Genomic DNA, 27,984 nt, shown 5'->3' with positions numbered 1-27,984 from the left:
CCCAAACTAAACCCACTCTGGTGATTCTTTATTGCTTTCACAAGCTTGTATTTTCAGCAGTTCCCCAAGAGCATGTGAAAGGAACATGGACAAACCATCCTCTAGAATGGAGTAAATGCGTGTCTGAAGCCAAAGACTCGTTCGTTCTCTGGCTGCTTCCATCTGAGCATTCCCACTCAGGCAGGATTGTGCTCCTGGGTGGCAGCAGAGCCATGGCTGGCACAGAGAGCTCCTGCTGCCTCCCTGAAACCCAAGGCCAGAGCCCGTGCCTCGGGCCCGGCTGTCCCAGCTGCACCGGCTGGGCACGAGGCAGCGGGGCTGTCAGCACGCCGCCCGCCTGACCCTGGCCCAGGGGGATTTCAGCATCCCCTGCGCCTCCTTCACCTCCCTCCACTCCAGCTTCGTGTCGGGAACCTCCTCCTCGGGCTCGGGCTCCTCCCGGACAGGCCCCCGGGGCAGGGCCACCACGATGGGCAGAGGGCCCTGCTCCTCCCGGAACTCCACCACGTAGAGGCTCTTCTGGTCTGCCAGCTGCTGGTGAGTCTCCTGGGAGCAGCACAGGGAAAGGACAGCCAAAACAATGCTGGCTTACTGCAGGCCAGGATCTACAGGGGATGTGGGGCAGGGGAGAAAGCCCCAAAGAGGAATTTCCTAATAAACAGTTCAAGCACTGTGTAAATGAAATGGCTTATCTTACTGGGAGAAAATTGAGATAGCCAGAGCTCAGATGCACTAATCAGCCCTACAGTGTCATCCCAGAGGAATTGCTTCTGGAAAAACATACCCTGCTCATAAACATGCCTGTTGGCAGGAACATTTTTATGTGGATATAAATTTTGTTTTGATAACAGAAAAGTGCCAGTTACTGCCCAGACAGGAGGCATTAACTAACACAAAGATATATTCATAAAGATATGAATGTAACATTATTTTCAATGACACCTGTCCCTGGCCTACAAGGTGTTTTGATAACACTCAGATTTTACAGAGTAAATGTTTACAGGTGACAGGAAATTTTTCCTACTCAGGGCACTGAAGAAAACACATCAAGTGCATAACTCCAAAAGCAGTAATTTATACAGCAGGCCTTTTTTCTGTTTGTTCTGTGGAAGGATCTCAGAGACAAGGACTGAAAATCCAATGCCAGGCTTCCCCAGGCGTGGCTGCCCTGAGGTATTGCTAAGCTGGGAGATCTGTGACTCCCACCAGGCAAAAGGATCACAACCCCCTCACCTCTGGGGCTGACCTGATGCCACTGGCCAGGACAGGGTGACACAGCTGACAGCTACAGCTCTGCAGAGCTGTATTAGGGATGGAGGCAGCTAAACCTTGGCAGCCACCAAAACTGCAAACAAAGGACATAACCAGGAACTCCCAGAGGGCTGACTCATCCTGAGGCTGCTGTTCAAAGGAAGGAGGATGAAATGCTGCATGCTGGAGCTTTTCCATCAGTTCCAGGCAGCTGGCTCAGACAGGCATCTCCACTGTGAGCACTCCGAAGTGGAGACACCACCACCACCCCCCTGACTGAATTCAGAGTCTCAATTACAGCAGCAACAGAAGCAGCTGGGGCTTCACTCCTTGCTCGGTGAGAACTTAGAGCACAAACAAGCAGCAGCAAACAAACCTGGCCCACCATTCCCTGTGCCCAGCATTTTTCAGTAGTCACCAAAACCACACCAAATGAAAGCCCAGGAATTCAGATGTCCCCTGCAGACACCTGGCTGTGGAACAGGCAGAGTTACACACAGCGCTTCCTGATGGACAACTCCATAAAGCTGCTGAGGAATTACCCCCTTTGCTGATTTTGTTTGCACTTTGTAAGATTACTTCACCTTAAGCCTGGAATATCAACTGTTTGCCCACAAACTATTCCATCCCCTCCTGTCCCCATACCTAATGGGCACTGGGAGGGCACCCACCTGTAGGGTCAAGCCTCTGAAGAGAGCTCTGGTGATGTTAATCAAGTTTTTGGATCCAGTGACCTTGGCATACATGTCCTTAATGCCAATCAACCTGCAGATGGTGATAATGGCTCGGTGGCAGTGCAGACCATACCCTGGGGGAAAACAATACATAAATGAGCATTGGGTCATTATTCAAAAGCACACAACTTACTCAGAAGAGAGCACTGAGATCTCTTCTTTGCTGTTTCTGTTACCCAGCATGGTAGAACATATTAGATGTTGAAAATGGCTCCAGGGGCTGTGCAGAGGCATCACTTCCCTTTTCCTGGCCCAGCAATTGGAATGAGTTACACTTCATCATCATTTTAGTGGCACAGAGTGAAGGAGAGACAAACATATTTCAAAATCCACAAACACATAGAGATTTGTGTGTCATCTGCATCCCTCTCCATCAGAGAGATGGAGAATTTATCAGCTCCACATTGGAGCTGTACCACATTGGCATTAACTGCAAATGGTTTCTTACACTTGCCAGGCTTTAATGCAGGAGATATTTTTTGAAGAGTCTCCTTTCACTCCAGAGAGGATTGTTTTACATGGCTTAGCTCCAGTGATCTTTAAAAACTACAGGAAAGCCTTGTGTCCTGAGTAAAGGACACAAAAAAGAGATACATCCTGGGGACCAAAAGGCTGGAAAGCTGCAGAAAAGGGCTAGAATGTTTATTCTAGTGAGGTTATCCAATTGGAGACTTGTCAGCTAGGAAATGGAGGGAGAAAGGGGAAACCAGAAACAAAATATACAGAGACACAGATCTGAAAGAACCCCAAAGAGACAAGGAAAAGAAAAAAACCACTCCCCTAACTGATGAGCTCTCAGGAAACTTCAGGTGCCACTTCCAGGAAGATCAAACTGACTTCACAACCACCAAGGCTGTGAAGAAAGGGAGACCCAGAGTGGGAGGGGTGTGAGAATTTACAGCTCTGTGCAAACCCACCAGTGGCTGGAGCAGGACCAGGCTCCACAGCCAGGTAATCGAGAACTGAAGGAATTACACTGAGGAAGAGTGAGAGAGCTCCCAGCAATGTAAAGTGGACAAATCCCAATTTGATTGGGAAAGAGCAAAACTATGTCAGCAAAAGTAGGTATTTCTAAAGAGAAATGGCTGATGATTTTCAACATTTAAAACATGGTAGACTAGATAAGTTTAAGTTCATCATATAAATACCAGTCAGTAACTGTGAAAAATTCAAGATGTAAACTTCTTTAATTACCTTTGTTTTGTTTCTTCATGCGGATTTTTGTCCTTTTAAATTTCACAGAAATGTCATGGTAAACTGGAGTGGGGAAAAAAAGGCATTACAGATAAATTCTTACTTCTAGAAGAGCTTTAGCTAGTGTCTTTCTTTTTCTGAACTCTAAGTTGGTTTTACTCTCCCCTGACTTCTTCAAAGGTAAATTTCTGGAATAGATTATGAATGCTGAAATACCTGTGAATACTATGTTACAATTGAAAAATAAGTGTGTCTCTAGTGAGCCTCATTTAGTTTTGAACTGAGCTCATGTGACACAATTTGCTCATACCTTTTCTAATAATCTAGTTTTTAACCTAAGATTTCCCCATAGGCATCAACATTCTTGGATTTCCCATACAAAGTACAAACAAAAAACTACCAGGAAACCTCAGGCTGAGCCTCCAGCCCAGGCTCAGCACACATGGGTTGAGTCCCAGGGAATCATCTCCTGTGACACAGAAAGGGGAAAAACACAGGAGTTCACTCACACAGTGAAGAAAAATTCCCTGACAGTATCTGACTCCCTTAACTCAAACTGTGCCAGAAAAGATCTAATCTTGCTATTAAGAGCCTGAAATACTATGTATTAAGTACCCAAATTCTAAGCACAGATCCATGGAATAGTTTGTGTTGGAAGGGACTTTTTAAAGGTCAGCTGGTCCAACCACTCCACAATGAGCAGTGAACCTTCAACTAGACCAGGTTGTCAAGAATTGTATAATACAATGCATCAGATCAGAAAAACTTGATTCAACATTTTTTATGCTTTGCAAGTAGTTGCAACCAGTTCTTGCTGGCATATTCACTGCTTATACTGAAAGAATAATACTTACTTGTGTGGTTCTGATACATCTCTATAAAGTGCAAGGAGCTTATTGCTTTATTCTTTGCCTAGGGAATGAAAGCAGAAAACATTTTTTCCTTAAATTCTTCTGCTAAGCATTTGCAATTTACCATTATTCAGTTAATGAGATAGAAAAAAAAAGAGAAAAACTTAGGAAACAACAACTTAGGAAAACAGATTTGCCACATCTAAACTCTGTGGAAATGAAGATGTTTAGTCTGGAGAAGAGGAGGCTCAGGGAGGACCTTACTGCTCCCTACAGCTCCTGAAAGGAGATGACATGAGCTGGGGTCAGTCTCTTTTCCCAGGTAGCAAGGGGTAGGATGAGGGGAAATTGCCTCAAGCTGCGCCAGTGGAGGCTCAGATGGGAAAAATTCCTGCCCTGCAAGGGTTGCCAAGCACTGGACCAGGCTGCCAGTGAAGTGGCTCAGCCACCATCCCTGAGGTGTCTGAGAGATGTGCAGACAGGGCACTGAGGCTGCTGCTGGACTTGGCAGTGTTGGGTCAACAGCTGGGCTGGATCTTAAAGGGCTTTTCTAACCCAAATAAATGTATTATTATCTCAATCAAGACAAAGCAAACACATGGACTTACTTCTCTGCAAAAACTACAGATTATACTGATTATTAGGGAAAACCCTGTAAGTATGAATTATTGTAATTGTCATCAAGTAAAAAAAAATTCAATCAACGTACTTTCCTTAAAGCATTTGTCCTGTCACCTGCCTTCCCTATGGCAAAACCTGCAAGACAGAAAGAGGCATTTTATTGCTGGGATACAGATGATGCAGATGATCTTCAGAAAGAAAAGTGGAAAAAACCAAAGAACTTCACAGCCACGTTTAGCATTTAAATTTCCGTTCCACTGCACAGACCATACTCAGCAAGTGATTCAGAGGAAATCACACAAACAGTTTAGGAGTTATGAACACCTAATATCTGGATGCCATCTGCTTGCTGTCAAAGGAAAAAAAAATAAGGCTTAAGCTGTTTTTGTGTGTTTGACCAAACTTTGTTTCAAACAACTGAGCAGTGGTGACTGCTTCAGACAAAAGAGACAATCCACTCTGTTTACACACAAAGAAGGGAATGAAGGAAAAAAGCCTAGGACAACTTCAGATCCATCATTTAGGACATCTGGATTACAGTGAAAACACATTAATCTTTCCAAAGAAGAGGCAGGAAGAGATTTTTCAGAGTAGCACATCTTTCTGCAAGAGAACCACACCTTCCTCTCTTTACAAATTTTCCTCCACTCCCAAGTGCATGCAAAATTCAGCCTTCAATCTTTCACACGAGCAAAGTTCAGCCAAACTCTGGCTGACCAGGAATCCAGCTGTCCTATTAAAGCTGCCACAAAATATGCCATCATCAGATGTCACCCTGTACACAGAATAAATGCATGCACACAGCACATACCTGCAGCCCCTTTGCCATTCCCAACAGCCACTAAGGCACGTACTGATTTTTTCCTGCCTTCCTTTGCCTTCATACAAAACACATTTCTCACCTGAAGAAAAAAAAACAACACAGAACTTCCTGTTATTACACAAGTCCAAATGGGTTGGGCTTTGTTAATTTTTCTTTCTTCTTTTTTTTAAAGAGAGTCAAGTTTAAAAAAAAGCTATCAGAGGTCTGTAGTATACACTTAAAATATCTATACTGCCTTTGTCAATGGGTAGCATCTGCAGTGGGACACTGGCTTCAAGGCATTAAATACATAAAGGTTGTTAAAAATCCACACTCAGAGAAAAAGTTGCCTCATGGAAGCAACCCCTCTGTTGTGCTCAGCTGCACAACAGATAATGCTCTAATGCTCCCAGCTTTAGGTGTGATTTCAAGCATGATCAAACAACATGGGAAAAAATGGAAAGTAATATTAATACTGAGAAAGTGACACCAATATTTAAGTGCCCCCCTCGTATTTTAACCTATTTTAGAAGCACTCTCAGGAATTACTCAAGGTCTGTTGTTGCTTTACACAAATTAAAATTTAGGATTGAAATCTACTTGCATGCTGCAGAAGGCAGTCTGATTACAGAGATGGCAGCTGCTGAAAAGGAGATTCCATTTCAGAGATGGGAAGAAGAAGGAAATAGCCTGAAGCTGTGTCAGGGGAGGTTTAGGTTGGAGATCAGGAAAAGGTTTTTCACCCAGGGGGAGGTTGGGCACTGGAACAGCTCCTCTGGGCAGTGGTCACAGCACAAAGCCTGGCAGAGCTCAGGAACTGTTTGGGCAACAATCTGGGGCACTTGGGGTGACCCTTGGGCTGTTCTGTGCAGGGCCAGGAATTGCACTCAGTGATCCTGAGGGGCCCCTTCCAAGTCAGAATATTTCAGGATTCTATCAGCAAGTCACTGCTTTACAGCCCCCCACCTTCTGTGGTCTAACACATCCCAAAGTGGACAAGAGAGGGATGAGCAGTGGGAGGGAGAGCACGTTCTGGGGAAAGGGAGGACAACCTGAGCTAGAAAATGCAGAATGTGGCAAAAGGTCACTAAAATGATGAGATAAGGGGAAGAGACTGGTTACATGTCAGCCCAAACCAGCTCCAGTCTGCTGGGGTTTAGAAATACTTCAGAGTTTGTCCTTTGGTGAACTTGGCTCATTTTGATGTGCAAACCACAGCTCTGAAGCTGCGCCTGTGAGTGGGGACCCCTAACACCAAACAGGAATTCAGAATGTGCTGTGCCCTCAAATCCAGGTGAGAGACAGCCAAGCAAGGAGTAGCTTAGCCCAGCAGTGATGCAGATTCGTTATGCAGAACTGTAGAGAATCAAACTGTATCAATATGCTTGCATTTCTGCTTTCAGTGTGCTGGCTTTACCCACAGCACCCCTGCTGGAGCAGAACTACAAATGAATCAAACAGCTCCACTGTGTGTGCATTGGCTTCTTGCACACTGGGTGAGAGAAGCCAATTTTGGGACAGCAATCTGAGAACCTTTGTCCATCTGTTCTAGTTCCCTTGGTTTTGTTTATCTATTGAATTAAATGTTTATTTAAATGCACACATACAGTTTATATGCTGTATGTAATACATGAATTACATATAAAGTATCAAAAGATAATACACAGCATATATAAAAATCCTTTCCCCTATATGTAATTCTTCAGTAAGCTACTCTGGCAGTAGTGTTAGGCATATGAAAGTAGATTATTAGAAAATACTTGGTCATGGTTTAAACATTCTTACTAAAATTCACCAGAAGAAATCCAAACAAACAAACACCCCACAAAAACAAAACAAAACAAAAAAACAACCAAAAACCCAAAACAAACAACACCCCCCAAAATTCCAGTGCCTTCACTAGGTATAGATTATGGTTAGGGTTTCAAAAATTTCACCTTGCTTTCATTAAAATAAAGATGCTGCTTAATTCAAGGTACCCAGACATTCTAGAGAGCACTTTGAAGAAATATCAGCCTTCCAAGCTATTTTTCTTTCTTCAAACTCGTTGGTGACAAGAACAAGCTAAAAACCACACCCCGTAAGATGAAAGTGCCTGTGTAAATGGGCTATTTAGAGAAAATGCAAAATAATAATGGAAGAAGAGAGAGTAAAGCAGAGTCATCTCCTCAGGAGCATCAAGAGAATACTATTTTTGCTTTGCACACACTTTTATCTTCTCTTGCCAATCTCAGCAGGTAGCTGTACAAAAATAGAGTCAGCATGTCAAAAATAAAGGATGTGATGTTTGTAGAAATCTCCTCGTGGATTATTCCTCTCCCTTTCCAGAATGTGGCAATAAAGACACATGCAAGGAGCTTCTGTGCCACTCTTCAAACTGCACAGCCTCTGAAAAGTGACTGAAACCAAGGCACAGCCACCCCTATGCTCAGACTGCCACCCAAGTTAGACTGAAAGCCAATTTTTAAGCTTAGAAAGCAGATGCAGCACATGCTCAACCTAAATCACAGTGTACCTCCAACTAACTCCTTGCATCCACCATCCAGTGGTGAAATACTGCAAACACAGGTTCCTTTCTAGAACTGAGGGAAGAGAAGCACATCAAAACCAAAATGAAACCACCTCAGACATTTATTAAGAGGAGAAACGACAATGTGGAATTAAGTTGCACTCAAAGGCAGGCTGCTAAACATTATTATGCTTCCAGCAGTTGGACTTGGTTAAAAAAAGGGGTCAGAATCCAACACTTCCTGCGAGGTTTTGTTTCTGTAAGAGCCAAATGAATGACTGGCCAACTTGATTCCCCCTGGGACTCCCTCCTTTCCAGAAATCCTATTCTAGTCATGATTTCTAGGAACCTGCCACCTCTAGGCCACACTCCTGACACTGCCACTCTTTTGTTTTGCTGCTGTGATGCAGAGAAATGATTGCAAAGGCTGATTCCCTCATGGGCTAAGAGCCTCTGGTCCCAGCACTCCTCCAAGGTACAAGGGGAAATGAGATAAAATGACAGCAAGGTGCAGTGCTGAAAGAAAAGCACTTCCATGCCAATGAGCCTAGGCAGGGTCAGGGGCACAGCTAAAAGGTTTGGGAATCCAGTTACCTAAAAGAACTGAGTAATCAACTTGTTAAAAATCCCAACCCCATGTTAGCTGCACCATGTCCCTACCAGCATTCTGTGCAGATGGGAACACACTGGCAGAACCTCTCCCAGCTGCAATGATTGCATTGAAATGGTCCTTAACCCTGCACCCTCAGAGGAGGAGATGCTCTCCCCACCCAGGTCCCTCACAGAAAGATGGGATTGCTATCCCATTGCTATCCCCCACTGAGCCCTGCAAGCCAACAAGCAGAAATGAACAGCACTCACACAAACACAAGCAGCACTCATAACCTTGCCCTCTTCCTCTCTCTCCTCTCCCAGTGTGGCTTCATACTACAGCTCCCAGCTGAGCACAGATCCTTTGGATTGACCCCCCAACAATGCATCCTCAAAGTCACTCTGCAGCTGAAATGGCTTCATTGCCTTTTCAAAGGATGAGCCATAATTATGCCCAATTAAAAGTCACTCAAAAGCTTCTGGGTGTTCCAAATGCCAGTTATTTCTTCCATACAGCCTGACAGGTAAGAGATAAAAATCATCAAGTATTTATTAAACAGAACCAGTTGAGGGTAGCATTCCTAAACTCTACTTTTAGGGCAGGCCAAAATCTTTTGAGTTCTCCAAGAGTATCAGAAACAGTGCACAGTTCTGACCACTCATGTTTTCCTGTGACAGGTGGCTTCAGGTGCTATCTTAAAAACTGTCTGAAATTTTCACTGCCAGTCTAAAGACACTGTCGGTATCATCTAGGGAACAGAAGACTTCCCTGTAGTCTAAAAACAAAATCTAGAGCCTACAAATACTCCTAAAGTACTTCTGAGGCAACATCTCATTAGAAGTAAATTATTACTCTAAGAGTATCCTTCATACCATATAATTTTTTAGTCAAGGCTGTCAAACACTGGATCTCAGACACTGTAATTCATGCAGCATTTCTTTTTTACAAGCCTTTTTTTGCACCCATTGCAAAAAGAATTTCCAATGGCTTACAAAAAGAAACAAAAGGGTTTAGGCTGTGCATTAAAGAACATTCTCTTTGCCACAAGTAGCAAGTCTACCAAGCTGAGCCAAGAAGAAGCCAAATGGACTGAGACAAGAACACCTAATGCTACTTTTCATTCTGCAGTGCAACAAATCTCTGAGTGTTTGGTTTATTTAAAAATGACAGCACCATACCTGCACCATCTGGCTCAAAAGCAGATCTATTCTGACACTGGAAAGGTTGCACTGACCCTACTAAAATGGAGCTGTGCTTGCACAGAATTCTTCAAGCTGCCATCACCAGAAACAGGCAATGGAAACAAAAAAGCATGAACCAACCAGCAAGTGATCACCAAGCACAACTGGTAGGAGGCAATTTCAGTGTTGGACAAAACCCCTTTGAGGTCTGTTTTTGCAAAGGGCTTTATTTATATCTTCTCATTTAGAAAGCTCCCCTTAATGAGAGACTCAAAGGGCCACTAACCTCATGCTCTGTGCCTTCAAGCCCTACAGAGCACAAGGTCTCACTTTCTAATTTTAATTGCACTACAAGGCAATTACTATTACAGCACAAGGTAATTACTATTACTTTTTTTTTTTTGCTATGTTACCATGTTCATTTTGGAGAAAAATAAAAGAAAAATTCATCTGAGGGTTGATGACACATGAAATGAAGCCTTCCAGTGAAAATAATAATGGCACATGTCAGCTGCACCTGTAGATTTTAATTACCACTGTGATTACATGATGTTAGAACACCAGTTAAGCATTACCATCAGTTCTATTTAAAGAAATTGTTCTTATCTCTAATAGGAGCAGAACAGGAAATATTGCCTTAGGCGGGCAGAGAAAGTAAGAAACAGTTAACCCAACTTCCAGTTGATGTGAGAATCTGAGCTTGTCTATACTCTATTTTTCAGCCAGGAGAAATCAAATCACAGCTTTTCTGTTTCTGCATTATAAGAAAACACTTTAATAAGCAATTTCTCTCTTTGTTTAGGAAAACAGCACAGCCTTTTCAGTAGCACAATCACAACAGAAAGACCCTATTATATCTTTGTTCAAAAGGCACTCCTTTAAAAATGGCTCTGAGTTTCTTGCTGTGAAGCACAACTTCCCAGCAAATGTTATTTTAATCTCATGTACTGGTGTGAAGGCAAAGACAATGAAAAACACATCCAGAAATAGCAGCATGTCTCTCACCTATTTAAGCCAGGAATGCTAAAATGATCTATTTATTTCAAAACTCATACTTGTTATCAGAAAATTGTAAGACTCAATTACCTTGAGCTCGCTGCTGCTTTTGAACAGAGAATTTTTGCTGCTGCTATTTTTCTGCAAAAGCATTCCACTTTCTCAGTTCACATCTGTGGCAATCTCATGTAACAGCAGAGCTCCAGCCTGCTTCTAAAAGCTTTTTTATTACTCAAATATAATAAAGCATTGAGTCAAATTTCTACAGCACACGGAACCACTGCAGAGCGACTCAGCTTTGCTGTTTGTAAATAATTCTGCCAGTAGAGAAGGGCACCCAAAGTGAGAGCCAGCTGTGACATGGCACAGCAGCAGCCCAACATTCTCTGCTCTGTGCCCCTTCAGGCAGCAGAAGGCACTGCCAGCTGCAGGGCTTGGGAGCAAAAATCACTTCTTTTAGGAACAGTTTCTGTGCAGTTTTCACAAATGGCCCTCAAACACAGGCTCAGCTAAAGGCCACGTGCTCCAAATGGTCTTTGCTGTATCAGTCAAAGCCCATAGTGTGGTCCAGTGCACTCCAAAAACCCACTGAGACATGAAAATGGGTTAACAGGCCACAGATTTTGTCTCCCCATCCCTTCTAACAGATTATCTAACTTGTTTTTAAAAAGCTCCAATGACAGACATTCCCTATACTCCCAACCCATTCCAGTATTCAAATTCCCATTTGCAAGTCATTCTTTATGTCTAAATTTAGCTTACTTTTTATTTATATCCATTGCTTTTTATCCTTTTCACAGCAGACATCTAAAACAGTTTACATCTTTCCCCTTTGCAGGATTAAAAAAAAAAAAAAAAGAAACCAACTCATGACTTTTAATTACCCAGACTGAGATTACAATTCAGAATCATTGTTTGCCATGTCTCAGGAGATACCAAAACCCACTGCCACAAGTAAAGACTGGGATTTATCTAGAAAACACTCGAGTCACTGGGTAGAAACTGATGGTGATCTCAGCAAAATGCAGAAAGATAATCAAGGACAAGGAAACCCATTTGCACATTTATCAGGACAGGAGAGAAGCTTTTCTGAAGTAGAGCTGTCAGGTAGCTCAGCTTCTGACTTGCCTGATCATTCTTTTAACTTCCAGACAAGGAGCCGTGGTCAAGCAGGCTATTTTGTTAAGAAAATGTTTCTCTTAGCCCTTCTCTTTCAAATGAAGAGACAAGGTAATTCACTTTCTCATAGGCTGTGCAGCTGAAACAACAGAACCAGACCAAGTCCTACTGCTACAACACTGACTTGGCAAAGACTTGTTAAATAATTGCAAGGTCAATATAAAGTAGTGATAATTCTTCAAAGTCCCTGGAAAGATTTGCAATGCTTACCTCGATGACTCTTGTTTCAAAATCTTCATAAGTTTCTGTAGGGAGAAAAACAAGGAGAGAAAAGCACATTTCCTTGTGTTACTTGTCTGTCAGCACACCCCCCTGTAGGTGGTACAAATTAAAGAGGACACAACTTCCATGGAGATGTAGTTTATAAAGGAGTCTCAGCAAGAAGTAGAAAAGGTAAGGTAAGAATAATTTGAACAAGCAATGTAAACTGCCTTCTCCCCTAAATACTGCTCTAAAACTGCAAATAAACCTCAAATTTCATATATACAGAGCAAAAGAAGTAAGTCATTAAAATCACCAGATGAGTCACTTCCATTATGACTAAAGTATTATCTAGTATTTTTCAGAATATTCTAAAGCTTTTACCATACAATTAACAGGGATTCAAAGAGATGTGGGGTTTGGACTGGATGACCTGTAAGAAGTCTCTTCCAAACCAACCTAGTCTTTGATTCTATGGAAATGCAAGTACTTCTTTATTCACACTTTTGTGAAATTCCAGAAAGTGGAGGGGGAGCATGAAACAAAACAATACTTGACCACTTCAAATAACCATAGTCCTCACAACCTCTTGCTTTTCCAACTTATGCCATGAACAAGAGCATTTCAGTATAACACAGAAAACCTTTACTTGGCGTAGCTACAGTGAGATTTTGGAGGAAAGTTTAAAAGCCTGCAACGGTGTAGAACTGGGGCCTCAGTCCTTGACCAAGCATCGTTTATTATTTACACAAAACCTCCAAGATGTTTATAAACATGATCATCTTGGCACAGTTTAGAGACCTGTCAGTCTGCACAAAGCAGATTTCTGGCTCACAGTAAGGATATGAATCTGTACTCTCTGCTCCCTCTGAAGCTCTTCAGTTGCTAAAGGAACACTGCAAACTTGGGAGAAAAGCAATTTGATTTCAAAGTGGAAAACACTATTCTTTCTCTACTCCTAGCCAGCACAGTAAGTGACACCAAGGAATCCTGTCATGCCACAGTCTCAGGCCAAAAGGATTCATTGGGTTTGGCAGCTTCAGGTCTGCTCTTCCCAACACCTTGACATTGCTTTGCATACAGGTAATGTCCCAGTTCCCCTGCAAAACCATTAATCCTCTGAATAAAAAGAAAGGAACTGAAAGAACTGTGGGGGCCTGAAGACCCCTGACATTTTTAGCGGACTAAAAGGAAATCAGTGCATGCTTATCAGAAACTGCTTTTTCTCAAACACATTTATAATACAGGGTGACAGCTTCATTCTCCTGTTTTGATTGCAGTGCCCTTTCCTCTTTTTGGCAGAACGTGATCTGACTAGAGCAGGCTCCACACCGCCAACTTTAATGCAAGTAATCTACATCAGTCGTACCAGCCAAAAGCAAAAGCAAGGAAAACACCAGAAGGTTAAGTTCACAAATGCATAAACACTGTTTACAACAGCTGGCACTTCTTCTGGTGGGATAAACTCAACAGAGTTTTGTGTTCAGAGTATGGAACTAGAACCATGGCACTTCCTTGACTTGCTCCATGTTCCACCACTGACTTATGGGGAATTTGGAACAATTAATGTCTCAGATCTCCTATTTTTACACTGACAGGTTCAGTGACAGTTGGTCAAGTCCATTGTCCCATCACTGCCTTCCACAGAATATTTGCTCTTAGGGTAACAAAATGAAATGCAAACAGTGCTAGAAAATACCACCTGTCTTTCTTAGCTCCTCTTACTATAAAAGTGTACAGAAAGATGTCAATAAGCAGAGTTTCACAATAAAAACTCAGCCCAACAGGAGCTTACAAGACTTTTTCATGTTTAATTAGTTGAAAAAGATTAGGCTTCTAAATGTTAAAGCTACTACAGAATCTCTAGTAGTCTGAATAACAGCACTGTATAAAAGTCACCTCTCTGCTGTACAAGTAAAAGCTCTAGCTTCACTATATTGAATTACTTAGGAAATAAAAAAAAAACTTTTATAGTTAATATGATAGTTATTTATTGCAGCTTCTTCTAAAAGCTACATTCAAACTACATAATCTTTAATCCTATTTCATTATTTGAACTAGAATTTCAGAAAGATTGATTTATCCCACAGGATCCTTTAAGAAACTATTGAAAAACATGACTACACATCATACTCAAGACAATTGATGCTGGAAACAGAAGAACATTTCCATCCTTCAGGACTCCTGTAGCACTCTGTGACATGGCACAGTACTCTGTAAAACCACACAAAATTATTCAGTCTGTAAATGGAACAGAACAGGCTAACAGCTGCAGGAAATAAAGCAGTGTTTTAATAGATTTCACTGGTGTGAGCAGTACCTGCTCTTTGATTTAGCTTGCTTGTGTGTGGGCCTGGAATAAAGTACAAAACCAATTTTCAATCACAGAAAAAGTCTGGATCTCACTTTCTGCAAGTACCCCCTCAGAAAGGGAGAGGAAGAAGAGAACTGGTTTTCTTACCTCCATTCGGCCCAGGGTCAGGAGGATCCAGAATGACACCTCCCCAACACTTTCCACTCCATCCTCCCTCTCTCTTAATTTTTATTTTTTTTTTCTTCTCAAATGTATCTCTCTGCTGAATGATTTCAGACTGAATTCTCTCTCGTTCTTCTTTTTTTCGCTGGGCAACTTCTTGCACTCTCCCAGTTTGCAACACAGGAGCATTAAGACCAGGCCAGAGGAAACCAGAACGTCCTTAGAAATAACAGAGAAAAAATATGCTTTGCTCCAGATTAGAATTGCAACTCTGGACTCAGGAAAATGCAATGAAATGGAAAACTCTCACATATTTCAAATGTGTTCTATGATGCAGAATTTGTAACTGGAAAAGCAAAACCAACATTAAATAATAATAAAAAATTTTTTTTTTTAAAGACAAAACGGTTCTGGCATCACAGAAAGGAAAATAAATTTGTCCACATATGAAATCAAGAAACACTGTACACAAAAATATCAAGATGTCTTCAGCTTTGTATTTGTGAATCTACCTTCACCAATCTCCTGGCCTCTATTGAGATTCTTCCTTAGCTTTTTCTTCTTTTTCTTTCCTCTTCCTTTCCTTACTCCTACGCCAGTCTCTGCCAAAGCTCCTTTCCATAGCTGATCAGCTGTCACTGAAATTAAAAAAAAAAAAAAAAAAATCCTTAAGTTACACTCAAGTACAGCTTACACTGGAAACTGAAGCTGAACAAAAAATAACCCCAAACGTGAAACCTGCTTGATCTTTGCTTTGCTGGAATTTAAACTGTAGCATTACTGCCTTGCCAAGAAAGTAAATTCCTACTCTGTGCATATGTATTTGGTGCAAAGATGAGCCTCTACCCCTGATTACTGCACTGAGAGAGGCACACAGCCAAGGGCATGTTTTCTACAAGGTTTTTCAAAATTGATTTAAAGACAAATATTCCTGACAAGTAACCAGTATGGTATGCATTTCCAGGTCATGAAAAGAAAATCATTAATTAGTAACTCAGAGCAGCAATACCTTGCAGTACATATCATCAATCAGTGACAGTCAGCTTGAATCACCCCTAAAAATATCCAAGGGCCAGCCTGCTTTAAAAGCCACAAAACACAAAAAATTAAGCAAAACATAAACCTGCTGCTATTCTCAAGTTCTGAAAATACAACGTTCCCCTTATTGCCTGTGTAAGTGGAAAGGAATGCAAGGAGGAAGGAATGCAGAACACTTTAAGAGCATCACCACAGAGCTCTGGCTCTGTCAGGCCTCCTCAGCAGTGGCTGTGGCCAGGACCAGGCACTGCCTTGGAGCTCCACCCAGCACAGGAGAGCAAGACTTAGGAAACATATTCAGGAGTTAGCTGTAAACTCCTGCTCACCCAGCTGATGGCAATACAGGACACCACGGCAGCTTAGACAAAAAAAAAAACCAAAAGACTCAACAAAAGAAAAAACTATACCAAAAAGAAACTGATTATGTGAAGACACCATAGATAATATTTCACAGAATCACAGAGGATGTCTCAGGCTGGAAAGAACCACCGTGGGTCACCTGCTCCAGCCTCCCACCCCAGAGCACAGGCACAGGATGGTGTCCAGATGGCTCCTGACTGTCCCCAGGAGGGACACTCCACAGCCTCTGTGGGCAATCTGTGCCCTGCTGGGGCACTGCACAGGGAAGTTCTTCCTCACGTTCAGGTGGAACTTGCTGAGCCTCAGCTCCTGCCCGCTGCCTCCTGTGCCACTGCCCGGTGCCCAGCAGAGCCTGGCCCTGCTCTGGCCCCTCCCTGCAGACACTGGCAGCCATGGATCAGGTTCCTCTGGGTGTCTCTGCTCCAGGGGAACAGGCCCAGCTCCCCCAGCCTCTCCTAGAACGGAGCTGCTCCAGCCCCTTCATCGTCCTGCTCCCCTGTGCTGGGCCCTCTGCAGGAGCTCCAGGTCTCTCCTGTGCTGAGGATCCCAGCAGTGGACACAGCACTGCAGAGTGGCCCCAGCAGGGCTGAGCAGAGGGGCAGGATCCCCTCCCTGCCCTGCTGGCAGTGCAGCTCCTGAGGCAGCCCAGGGTCCCCGTGGCCTCCTTGTCCCCAGGGCAGGGCTGGCCCATGGACAGCTGGGTGTCCAGCAGCACCCAGGGCCTCCTGTGCAGAGCTGCTGCCCACAGCTCAGCCAGCCCGTGCTGCTGCCTGGGGCTGCTCTGCCCAGCTGCAGGACCCTGCACTTGTCCTTGCTGAGCTCAGGAGGTTCTGCCCTGCCCATCCCTCCAGCCAGAGTGCAGAAGTGAGACCAAGGTCATGCTTGCAGATCACTGCTATTATGTGCTTCACCCAGGGGTAGTGTTACTATGGCAGTGTAAATCTTGTCTTCTCTGATTACAAACTGATTTTGTTTATTTAAAGTAGATAAAAATGTGTCAGTAAAAACTTTTAACCAGGGGAAATAAAATAACCATAAATTCACTGCCACTTTGCACCAGCAATTAATTATTTTCAGAATAATGAGAGATCCTGCCCCACAGACTGGAAAATGCTTTGGAACTGGGCAAGCTCTGCCAGGCTGACAACACAGTGAGGAACAGAAACAATCCAGGATGCCCAGAAGTGCCACTAAGTGCCCAGGTTTATTTTTGTACTAAGTTTGTTTAAGTTGTCAAGGTGGTTCTTCCAAGAGTTTGACACACTTATTCACTCAAGTATCTTTTTCCAAGTAGGAAGCACAACTGATTCCTTTCTGAGAATCCTGAATCCAGCAATCAAAGCTCAGTACAATGGAAAGCAAGTACACAAGGAAGGACACAGAACTCTGCAAGTCCAGGGAGCTACAAAATAATATTACCTCCAATCAGCCAAGAGCAGAGTGGCCTCCAAAGTCATTACATACCCAAAAATTGGTGTATGAACAGCTCAACAAGGTAAAACTTGTAACAGGGATTTTGACTCTACTGCAGACAAGCAGAAATCTGTGTATTACAGACCAGCACAAATGCCCATGGATAACAGCAAGGTTTATCCCACTTCTTATATGCTGTGAGGCAAGAACTGAATTTGCTCCGGGGTAGGCTTTGGTCCCCTGCAAAAGAGAATTTTTTGTCTGAAATTATATGCTCTTTTCTAGACATTCAAGTGAACCCCAATGTTCAGAGGTTTGGAAGTTAAAAAAAGAAATCCCCCAAACAGCAGCAGTATCAAATGGTTTAAAACCAGTGTCTGAACTGCCAGCCATTAAAAACCTTACAGCTGATTACAACACACCACTGCATGTAGCTGTGACCTAAGGTGTGGGGGGAAAATATCAACAAAAAACGCCACCAAAACCAACAAAAACTTACATAAAAACACATTACCTCTTTGCTGCAAATTTTTTTTAGGGGGGAAAAACGCAAACTAAGTAGGTAATGTGTTTTTCAGTAAATTCATGCTAAGTGAATTATGGGGCTGTTGCATTAGGTGGAAGGCTGGTCATCAATCCTGTTAATAAATCCTTCTTAGCTGATTCAGAAAACACTGTGTAACTAGCAATTATTTTTAAAAAATTATAAACTTTCTAGCCTGGAAACATGGAATCACAATAAAAGCACTTAGATTTTTCTTTGCAAGGCTATTTTTAAGCTGGAACAGCCCCTCAATCTGCAGTTTGGGTGACACCACAGAGGGTCAAACAGCTACCAAGGAGGCTGCAGAGGGGCAGCACAAGCAGTTAAGAGAAAAGAACAGCTCTGGAGCTGGTAACATGCCAAAAAAAATCCTGCCCTTTGAGCTACACTCCAAATATACCATACAATCAGATCACTTTAATTCCAATAGAGGGAAGTAGCAAAGGTCACAGAGTAAGGACATTGCCTTGCACCAGAGGAGAACATTCAATGCCAACACATCCATGAAGAACAGGTCAGGCCGAGTCAAGCTTTGGCCTCAAGCAGTACACAAATTCTGACAAAATTAGAACCAGATGAAAACATCACATTTGGTCCCGAAGTGCAGTTCATCTCATCAGTCTGTAATAACACCATCATGTGTTTGGAAAGCAGCTGCATTTAATGAAACTCATCAGAAGCCTGCAGGCTGCAGGGCTGCGTTCTTTATAGGATGGAGGTATCACGCTGATTTTAAGACAAAGTGACAAGAATGGGATGTGAAAGGGAGAGGCTGTCATCAGGAAGATTACAATGGTGGGGACACTGCTTATGACAGACAGCCAACACACCACTGGAGAAAATAAAAATCTGTGTGTAAGAAAGGTCAATCTGACTTGGCAGCAAAGCACCAAAGTGATTACAAGCACACACAGAGGCAGGAGCAATGTCTTGATTTGGAGGAAGTAACTCCAGACAAAGGACTTTCTGCACTGCTTTCACACTTGTGGAGATGTTCAGGAATGAAGACACTACAGCAGAGATGCAGTGTCTTTGAGATTGATGGGCTTATTTTATTTTGCCTCTGTAAAATAGGGTGCTGCATGCATTCCTCAAGAGCTAAAATAGAAGCAGTCGTAAAAGCCACTGCACATTTTTAGTCAGTTACCCAAAAGCACAGAGCTACTGAGTGGGGGGGAAAAGTGTCATCTATAAGATTTGATTTTATAGACTAGAAAAAGATCCACTACTGAACTGATCTGAAAGCATGCTTTATGCAAGCTGATCACTAACAACAGTAAGTCTGTATGACATCATTCCATGTAGCTTAATCTACACAAAAGGTATTTGTAATATTCTGGAAAGTATTTGGGTTTGTGTCTTTATATTATCCCTGAATACCGGGAATGAGACAGGTAATTATCAGATTAATATTTGGCCACACCTCAGTAAACCAAAAGCATTAAAAGACTTGCTGTAAGCCCCATCAGAAACCAGTATCCTAGATACTCATTAACTGAGATTAAAATCAGAATTCTTTGTCTCCTGCAAGATGAGTTCACAGCTTGCTGAGCATACAAAGAGAGACAAAGAGCAGTAAGCTGGAAAAATGAAGGGAGTAAAAGGAGAAGAAAGAATCAATTTTGTAGAACAGCTAAGTAGGCTCACTTCTTTCCAATACAAGTAATCTTTCCCCAAGGATTTTGGTGACAAATAGCCTGTGGCAGCACAGCAGCAGAGATACAAAGACATTAATATTGACATAATAAAAAGACTAAAGAACTTATAATAAACAGTTCCTCAGAGCACTGTTGTCCATTAACACCATTACATTTGTGCAGCTGTATCACCAATGGAACTCAGTAAGGTCTTTTCAATCACTTACATTCTCTCCCAAGTCTCAGCCTGGAATACACACTTTTATTAACAGATTAAATCTTACAAAATATGGTATTTCAACCCCCTCCCTTCTCCAGATACCAATGCCACCATCTCCAAAGAAAAACAAGATTTAGAAAAAAATGTTTCGTGCATATGAAATATGAACCAGCTACATCAACCACTCTAACCAGGATTTGGTAAAGAACTGCAATTTAAGTACCTTAGGTTAGGCAAAAGGAGTGCTCCAAAAATCTAAACACGATGCCATATTCTGTGGGAACTCAAAATGCCTCTCAGACATTTTTAGAGGCTCCAGGCCGTGGTCAGACGCAGTCTGGACCCCAGCAGGCAGCTGGATTTAGCTGTGATTTCGAGTTTGAACCATGGAATGAATTACCAACTTTGAAGGTAGAACAAGCAGTCACAAAGTGCTAGATAATATAGTAAATGTAGTCACAAAGTAGGGGGAAATATTTTTTGGTAGTGTACAGGGGGGTTTTAGTGCATGTACAGGGGGGTTTTTACTTTGTACATGGGGGTCAGAAGTTCTAAGATGGAGGAAAGTGGGCTGAACCCATCCTCCTTCTTTCTTCTTCCTTGCCTCCATGTTCTTGGTGATGTTGGCACTCACAGATTGGTTTAGAATAGAAAAACACTTGGTAACGTAGGTAATAGGTATTGGGGGATAATTGTAAACATGTTATACGTAATATATCTTATAAAAGATAGCAGCAGCCCTGGGCGGGGAGAGAGGAGAAGAAGACACCGGACAGTCAGGGTGTCAGGAGTGTGTGCCTCTCTGCCTGGGCCGCTGACCAAAGGGCCGCAGCCCGAGAACTTAATCTGTTAGATAACTAGCAATAAAACATCTTGAGACCGAACAAGAAGAGACTGTGGAGTTTTCCTTTGGGAACGCGGGTTGGAGGAGAAGCTCTACCACCACACAGGAACCCCAGCCAAACCCGGGGTTCCGACAATATTCTCTCTCCATCATCTTACAACACTATCCTTAACTACAAAGCATTTAGGGTAAAGGTGCTAGGAAAAAGCATACCCAGAGCAGCTGTCTTAAGAGCAAAACCTGCAACTCATTGCAGTGGCTGAACATGACTCAAATAATTCAGATGTCATTTCCAATTGCATGTATTAACATTCAACGTCAAGCTCAATTCTTGTGAGTGGCTGGAGTCATTCTCACAATAACATTAAAACCTACTTCCAAAACAACAGCAGTGAACCATCCAAAACAAAGATGGAGTTTGGCTTCTTACACCTTAATCATCTTCAGCTGAACTCATACACTGTTCAAAACCTGTCAACTCAGTTCATACCATCTGCTATCCCTCAGAAGTTATGTTTCTAATATATTTTCCTCCTAGCTTTAAACGTGGAAATCTTTCATTCCAAGACCTACTCAGGCTTTGTAAAGTTACTTATGGAAAATATTTAACTCCTCTAGGTTGAATCCTCTCCTCCACAATTCAAAAGGGAATATTCTGCAGATGATAATACAAAGAGATTTATTAATGAGAGAAAAATGGAACAATGGCATACTAACACCAGAGGGATTACTTCTAACAAGTGAGATTCTACAGCAGACTCATCAACATCAGTGTGTTCATCCCAAATGAGAACTGCTCTTGCCACTTGACCTCTGAAATCCAACTATCTGCCTCCATATGACATCAGTTCCTTGATTTCCTGTCTAACCCTGGCCCATGAGCAGAACAGCATGGATCCACAAGATCTATAAAAAATTACATATAGTGCCAGATTATTCTCAAGTCACTAAGTCACCACACTCAAAACGTAGTTTTCTTCAAAGAAAGAGACCCTTTTTCAAAAGAGACCTCCCAGCCTTTAAAAATGGCAGCATATGATGCACATCTGATACTGAAGATAATGAGAAGACAAAAATCTCCCCCTCCCCAGTGGGGCCATTAAAAATCAAGGCTGCTAAAGCAAAATGCATGCTCCTCTTTGCAATTCTGCCTCTCCCTCTGCAGATGTCATCTCCTGAGGGTATTGTCTGGGAGCCCTCAGGGCCTTTACAAAACCCGGGAAGCCTGAAGACTGTTCAGCCTGGACAGCCACTGCTGAGGCATACAGCATGAACTGGGGGCATCCAACTGCACAGCTGCCAAATCTGGGCACTGCAAGTGTCTCACCACAAAAAACAACGTGAGGCCATCCAGGAGACCACCACCACGGGACAGACAGAGAAATGGTTTTAGATAAAAGCTCACAGAAGAAGTTAAAAAATAACAAGGACACATACCTGGTATGTTTCCACTGAAAACTTAAGCTCAGTTCTACTTCTCACTGCTAGATTGATTTCCACAAGAGCAAAACAAAAAAACCCTCATCTACTACCAAACGTTCTGTTTGATTTTGTTAATACAAGTCTGACGCTCTTGGGCTACCTATTAATTCATAGTAATTAAATAACATTGTTAAAAAATGCAAAAGCTCCAATTGTGTGGGTTGCATAAAAATTCTGTTGAGGTGGGTCTGCAAATTTTTTGGCGAAAAAGACATGTATAGACTAATTATTTTCTCCCCCAAGATAGAATGGGAAAGTTTTGGGCATTTTCCCCAAAATCCAGAAGAAAACTTGCATCCTGATAGTACAAAACCTGGAAAATATTCCAAAAGATGCACTCACACTGCTGCACTGACACAGGGAATAACTCCACTTTACTGCAAACCTTGAGCACCCTTCCGCAGTGCACTCAGATTAGAATTTCACATTTTCTAAAACTGGCAATTTGTCACAATGTCAGCACAAGTTGCAGACATGGGACCTGACTGTCAGGTTGATTGTCAGTCTCAATTCAAACCCTGAATAAATCCAGCTACAAATCCAGCATCTGAGAAATTGTACTTTTTTTCTTTATAACATTTTATGAAAAACCAAGGACCTTAAATATAGCTAGTATGTGTGGTTGTAAATACTACTATCTTTTGAAGGTAGCTTTGATTAGTAAAGCTTTCATTTTTTATTTTTAGTAACTATCACGCCGCAGTGTCACCAGATGGATAAATGGAGAAGAGAAATTTCAGTGAGGTTTCTGCAAACTAAACACCCTTGGCTTGGTTCAGTTCCTCAAAACAAAATGAAAATTGGAGGCTAAATGCCTTTGAAAAGTAATATCATAAAATTATCTAAATAAATACTGTAAAAAAAACCCAATCAAATCAAAACCCAACAGAATACCTCTCCAGGTACAATTAACTATAAGGCATTTAGTCCCCTTTCTTTTGACTAAAAGCAATTAACCACCTATTTTTCAACATACAGACAACTCTCTTGTAAAAGGAAAAAAAATGTAAAAAGCTGTTGTACAGATGTAACTCTTTACATCCTTAATGCTGAAACATCAAAACTCTTCTTATGATGCCACTGATAATGACAAGAGGCAGCTCTGTAATTATTTATCTGGAATGCTCATACTTCAAGGAAAATTCTTTGTAAATTGAAAAAGTAAGCATTTTTGAATTCTGATCATGGAGTTAGACATGGCTGTAAAAATGAACAATTTAGCCCAAAGAAAACTCACATAAGACTACAAAAACATGGTACAAAATGTACTTAAGGAGCAGGCTCAAGGAGCAGTGCAAGGCTCTCCAGCCACAGAAGTGGCTTTGGAACAAGATGCTCTTTAAGACCCTTCCTACCCAAACCACTCTATGATCCCATGGCTGGCTCCCAAGGGCAGCTAATGGGATTACCTGTGAGCAGGACTGTGTGATTTTTATACATTCCCAGTAACAAATAAAAGCTCCTCATCTCACATGCATTTGGATACACAACAGATGATGAGAAAATCACGCTGGTTTGGATGCCTGGGGTCAGAGATAATTCCTCAGGCTGGGAGACAGCCAAAGCAGTAAATGAAAACTGAATTGCTTCCCATGGTCAGGAGGGTGGAAAGGGCAAAAAATAAGCCTGCAATATGAAGATAATTTCCATCATTTCATTAAAAACTCACTGAAACATGTCACAGGATGGGAATAAATCCCTGTGAATGTTTTTGTGTCAGTGTTGCAGGACAGAAGTACCTGGGTAAAGATCAGAGACAAATGCCTCAGATAATTGCAATTTTTCCTATTTAAATGAATTCCTTCTATTCAAACCAGACAAACTATTAAAAAGAATAGTTCTGTTGAAGATATGGATGACTCTACTAGCAAGAGCACAGTAATACTACCCAAGGACTGATGAAGGAATATTAAGCATTCACTAGAGAGAGAAAAATCCAGTCACCCTTCTCAGGCACAAAGCTCTGTCATTTGGCTGACATTTCACTTGACAGCTACTTCACATAAAATGGTCATATCTGCATTTTAAATATTGCCAATCCGGAAGCAACTGCACTGCTAAGGAATTGAGTGATTTATACTGTTTGTATCCACTTCATTTGAATTGTGAGGGTTTTGCTTTTTACTTCTGTGAGTGTTCTTAGAATAATTGTACTTTGAAATACAAAACCCTGAGTCTTCTGAATCTCACGGCTACTGCCTCTGCTTAATGTATAAAGGAGGTACACTTTCATTTTTCCAGGTTGTTACATCTTATTAAATAAGCAAATAGTTTCAGGTAGTTTGCCTAAATAAATAAAATTTTACTAAACAACATGGATGTTTTGTTTCAGCAAATATTTCTAATTCAGACATTTAACCAGACGTCTGGAAAAGCTCCTGGCAAAACAGAGCTCATCTAGAGCTTGTGAATATGAATACAAGGCTAATTAAGGAAATATCTAACATACAAATCCTAATCACACTGCAATCACTTGTGGTTTAATTTAAGATAAACAAAATAACAACAGAGGGTGGCTTCTTACACATTCTCATCTTGCTGCTGCTTGTCCAAACGATTTCTCCCTGCAGGTGGCATCCTAAGAAAGCCTTTTCCATGCAGAGCCTGCAGCTCACACTGCAGCCTTTCCAAGCCTTTGGAGACCCCTCCACCCTCAATTACAGTCAAGGGTCAAAATTTACTGGATGAAACCAGCAGCAAGCCCAGCCTGACTGTTTAACCCCTTTTCTTGAGCAGATGTAAAGAAAAAGAATGCAGCATTCTTCACCCAGATGTTGAGAAGGAAGAGACCACCAGTTCTGAGAGGCTGATTCTGCAGAGCTCCTAAATTCTATGGGTTAGAAACAATCCCATTCTGACCCTCTGACTGCTGCAATTATCTCTGCCAGAGACTGTGTCCTTACCATTTCCTCTCTTCTGCTATGGGACAGGAAAAGGAAGCACAGAGCAGGTGAAAAAGCCCCCCAGCTGTCTCAGTTCACAGTCCTGAGTGTCAATTCAAACAGCCACCATTCCTCAGCTATGCTAAGCACGGGTGAAATTCCTTTCAGGGCTGGAGGAAAGCACTGCACCAGAGCAGACAGTCTGCAGGGGGCTACCAACAGTTTTTGTGCCTTGCATTGCAGCAATTCCAATTTTGAACAGCAGGCCTTGCCTGTGGCTCAAAAAATAATTTAGAAGATAAACACACAATTTACACTCTCAATAAAGGCCTAGGAAACAGAGGGGAAGCTGCTTCCTCCTCCCATCCAGTGACATACATTAGAGGGATTCACTGTGACACAAAGCAAACCCTTGTTTGCTATTAAAGGATGATAAATTGATTTTGTGCACGCACTTCTGTCAACACCTGCAGCTGCCACTGTAATCCCAGGAGACACAAAAAAGTCAGTATACACAGATTTTCACGACTGTGTCTCTCCAGAGCAGTGTTTTCTTCCCCTCTCCTGTTTGTTAACAATTTTCACCCAGCTCAGGACTTACAGGTATTGAAGAAACTGCTTTTCCTGCACTGCTCCACTGTCCCAGCCCAGGGGGCAGTGAGGGAGCACCGTGTCTGGAAAGCCCATGCCAGGCTGGAGTAGGGACTGCAGCTCCCTTTCGCTGGCACAGAAGCAAAGCCTGGAACAAAGACAGACAGGTGTTTAGAGACAGCACATCTCCTTCCTTTAAAAACTGCATCTGCTGCAAATACAGGCATGGGCAGAGAAGCCAGTGATTTTCAAAGGGAATCAGACTTGAACCTTTTGTCTTGAAGTGCAAAGCAGAAGGTGGGAGGGAAAACACTGCAACAGAAAATGTCACAAAGAGGGCAGTCCATCTTGCTGATAGAATGGTTTTAATGAATTATTAAGTAGTTGCAGCCTTTCTTTTTCCTGGTTTACCTGCAAGAAATGGTCGGGTTTTTTTAAGGATATTCTTGTGACTAGGCTGTGGAAATGTTTCCCTCCTCTAAGGAAAACCCACCAGCCTGTTTTCAAGCCCTGCTTAATGTTCAGGCTCTCATCACAGTTTGGCACCACTTCAGTACAGATTGCCCTGAGGGTGGAAAGAGACCTGAAATTCATCAGCTGCTTCGATTTTGCTAAAGAAAAGAAAAGCAAGAAGGTTTTTAGAGGACTGTAGAAGATAAAAGATGTTTTCCCTTCCTCCTAATTACACTTTAAAAAATACATTTGAGTTTTGAAAAGCGACTAAAGAGGATCCATGTCCCCATGGATGCTAGGGTGTCCCCATGGATGTCCGTGTGTGCCCATGGATGTCCGTGTGTCCCCACGGATGATGTCCGTGTGTGCCCATGGATGATGTCCGTGTGTCCCCATGGATGATGTCCGTGTGTCCCCATGGATGTCCGTGTGTCCCCATGGATGATGTCCATGTGTCCCCATGGATGATGTCTGTGTGTCCCCATGGATGATGTCTGTGTGTGCCCATGGATGATGTCCGTGTGTCCCCATGGATGTCCGTGTGTCCCCATGGATGATGTCCGTGTGTGCCCATGGATGATGTCCGTGTGTCCCCATGGATGTCCGTGTGTCCCCATGGATGATGTCTGTGTGTGCCCATGGATGATGTCTGTGTGTCCCCATGGATGTCCGTGTGTCCCCATGGATGATGTCCGTGTGTCCCCATGGATGATGTCTGTGTGTCCCCATGGATGTCCGTGTGTCCCCATGGATGTCCGTGTGTCCCCATGGAGGATGTCCGTGTGTCCCCACGGATGATGTCCATGTGTCCCCATGGATGTCTGTGTGTCCCCATGGATGTCCGTGTGTCCCCATGGATGGTGTCCGTGTGTGCCCACGGATGATGTCTGTGTGCCCATGGATGTCCGTGTGTCCCCATGGATGTCCGTGTGTCCCCATGGATGATGTCCGTGTGTCCCCATGGATGATGTCTGTGTGTCCCCATGGATGTCCGTGTGTCCCCATGGATGATGTCCATGTGTCCTCATGGATGATGTCTGTGTGTCCCCATGGATGATGTCTGTGTGTCCCCATGGATGTCCGTGTGTCCCCACGGATGATGTCCGTGTGTCCCCATGGATGTCCGTGTGTCCCCACGGATGATGTCCGTGTGTCCCCACGGATGATGTCCGTGTGTCCCCATGGATGATGTCCATGTGTCCCCATGGATGTCCGTGTGTCCCCATGGATGATGTCTGTGTGTGCCCATGGATGTCCGTGTGTGCCCATGGATGATGTCTGTGTGTGCCCATGGATGATGTCCGTGTGTCCCATGGATGATGTCCGTGTGTCCCCATGGATGATGTCCGTGTGTGCCCATGGATGATGTCTGTGTGTGCCCATGGATGATGTCCGTGTGTCCCCATGGATGATGTCCGTGTGTCCCCATGGATGATGTCTGTGTGTGCCCATGGATGATGTCCGTGTGTCCCCATGGATGATGTCTGTGTGTCCCCATGGATGATGTCTGTGTGTGCCCATGGATGATGTCTGTGTGTGCCCATGGATGTCCGTGTGTCCCCATGGATGTCCGTGTGTCCCCATGGATGATGTCCGGGTGCCTGTGCCCCTGAGCGCGCTCCCCTCGCCCTGCGGGGAACCCCCGCCTGCCGTGCGGGTGTCCCGTGCCCTCCCCCGGCGGTGCCCGTTCCCGCTGTCCCGTGCCCTCCCCCGGCGGTGCCCGTTCCCGCTGTCCCGTGCCCTCCCCCGGCGGTGCCCGTTCCCGCTGTCCCGTGCCCTCCCCCGGCGGTGCCCGTTCCCGCTGTCCCGTGCCCTCCCCCGGCGGTGCCCGTTCCCGCTGTCCCGTCACCTCTCCAGGCCGCTCGCAGCGCGCCCCGGGCCCAGGCCCGCCCGGCCGCCGCCGCCATCGCCCGCCCTCACGGCCGCCGCGGGC

The 27,984-nt window shown here is 43.3% G+C and overlaps 1 protein-coding gene across 1 annotated transcript; it reads right to left on the bottom strand.

Moving 5' to 3' along the window:
- Nucleotides 1-11: 11 nt before the first annotated feature.
- Nucleotides 12-27,984, bottom strand: MRPS5 (mitochondrial ribosomal protein S5). Its single transcript, XM_021538615.3, has 11 exons — nt 27,901-27,984; nt 25,609-25,746; nt 15,100-15,225; nt 14,573-14,806; nt 12,121-12,155; nt 5,463-5,553; nt 4,740-4,786; nt 4,034-4,091; nt 3,180-3,242; nt 1,923-2,059; nt 12-546 (listed from the first exon to the last, which is right to left on the bottom strand). The coding sequence occupies exons 1-11, from the start codon at nt 27,956-27,958 to the stop codon at nt 322-324; spliced, it is 1,212 nt and encodes a 403-aa protein (XP_021394290.2). The 5' UTR covers nt 27,959-27,984; the 3' UTR covers nt 12-321.

Source organism: Lonchura striata, chromosome 3, assembly GCF_046129695.1.
Source record: "Lonchura striata isolate bLonStr1 chromosome 3, bLonStr1.mat, whole genome shotgun sequence".
NCBI lineage: Eukaryota > Metazoa > Chordata > Aves > Passeriformes > Estrildidae > Lonchura > Lonchura striata.
Note: the sequence above shows the minus strand (reverse complement) of the source record. Positions and strands in the feature narration are given on the sequence as shown.

What these genes read in the sequence shown, in the direction of transcription:
- MRPS5 (XM_021538615.3), bottom strand. Translation starts at nt 27,958, where the DNA reads ATGGCGGCGGCGGCCGGGCGGGCCTGGGCCCGGGGCGCGCTGCGAGCG. An exon ending in AGGCCAGGAGATTGGTGAAG is followed by an intron (nt 14,807 to 15,099) that starts GTAGATTCACAA and finishes GTTATTTCTAAG; the next exon opens with GACGTTCTGGTTTCCTCTGG. An exon ending in GAATGGCAAAGGGGCTGCAG is followed by an intron (nt 4,787 to 5,462) that starts GTATGTGCTGTG and finishes TCTGTCTTGCAG; the next exon opens with GTTTTGCCATAGGGAAGGCA.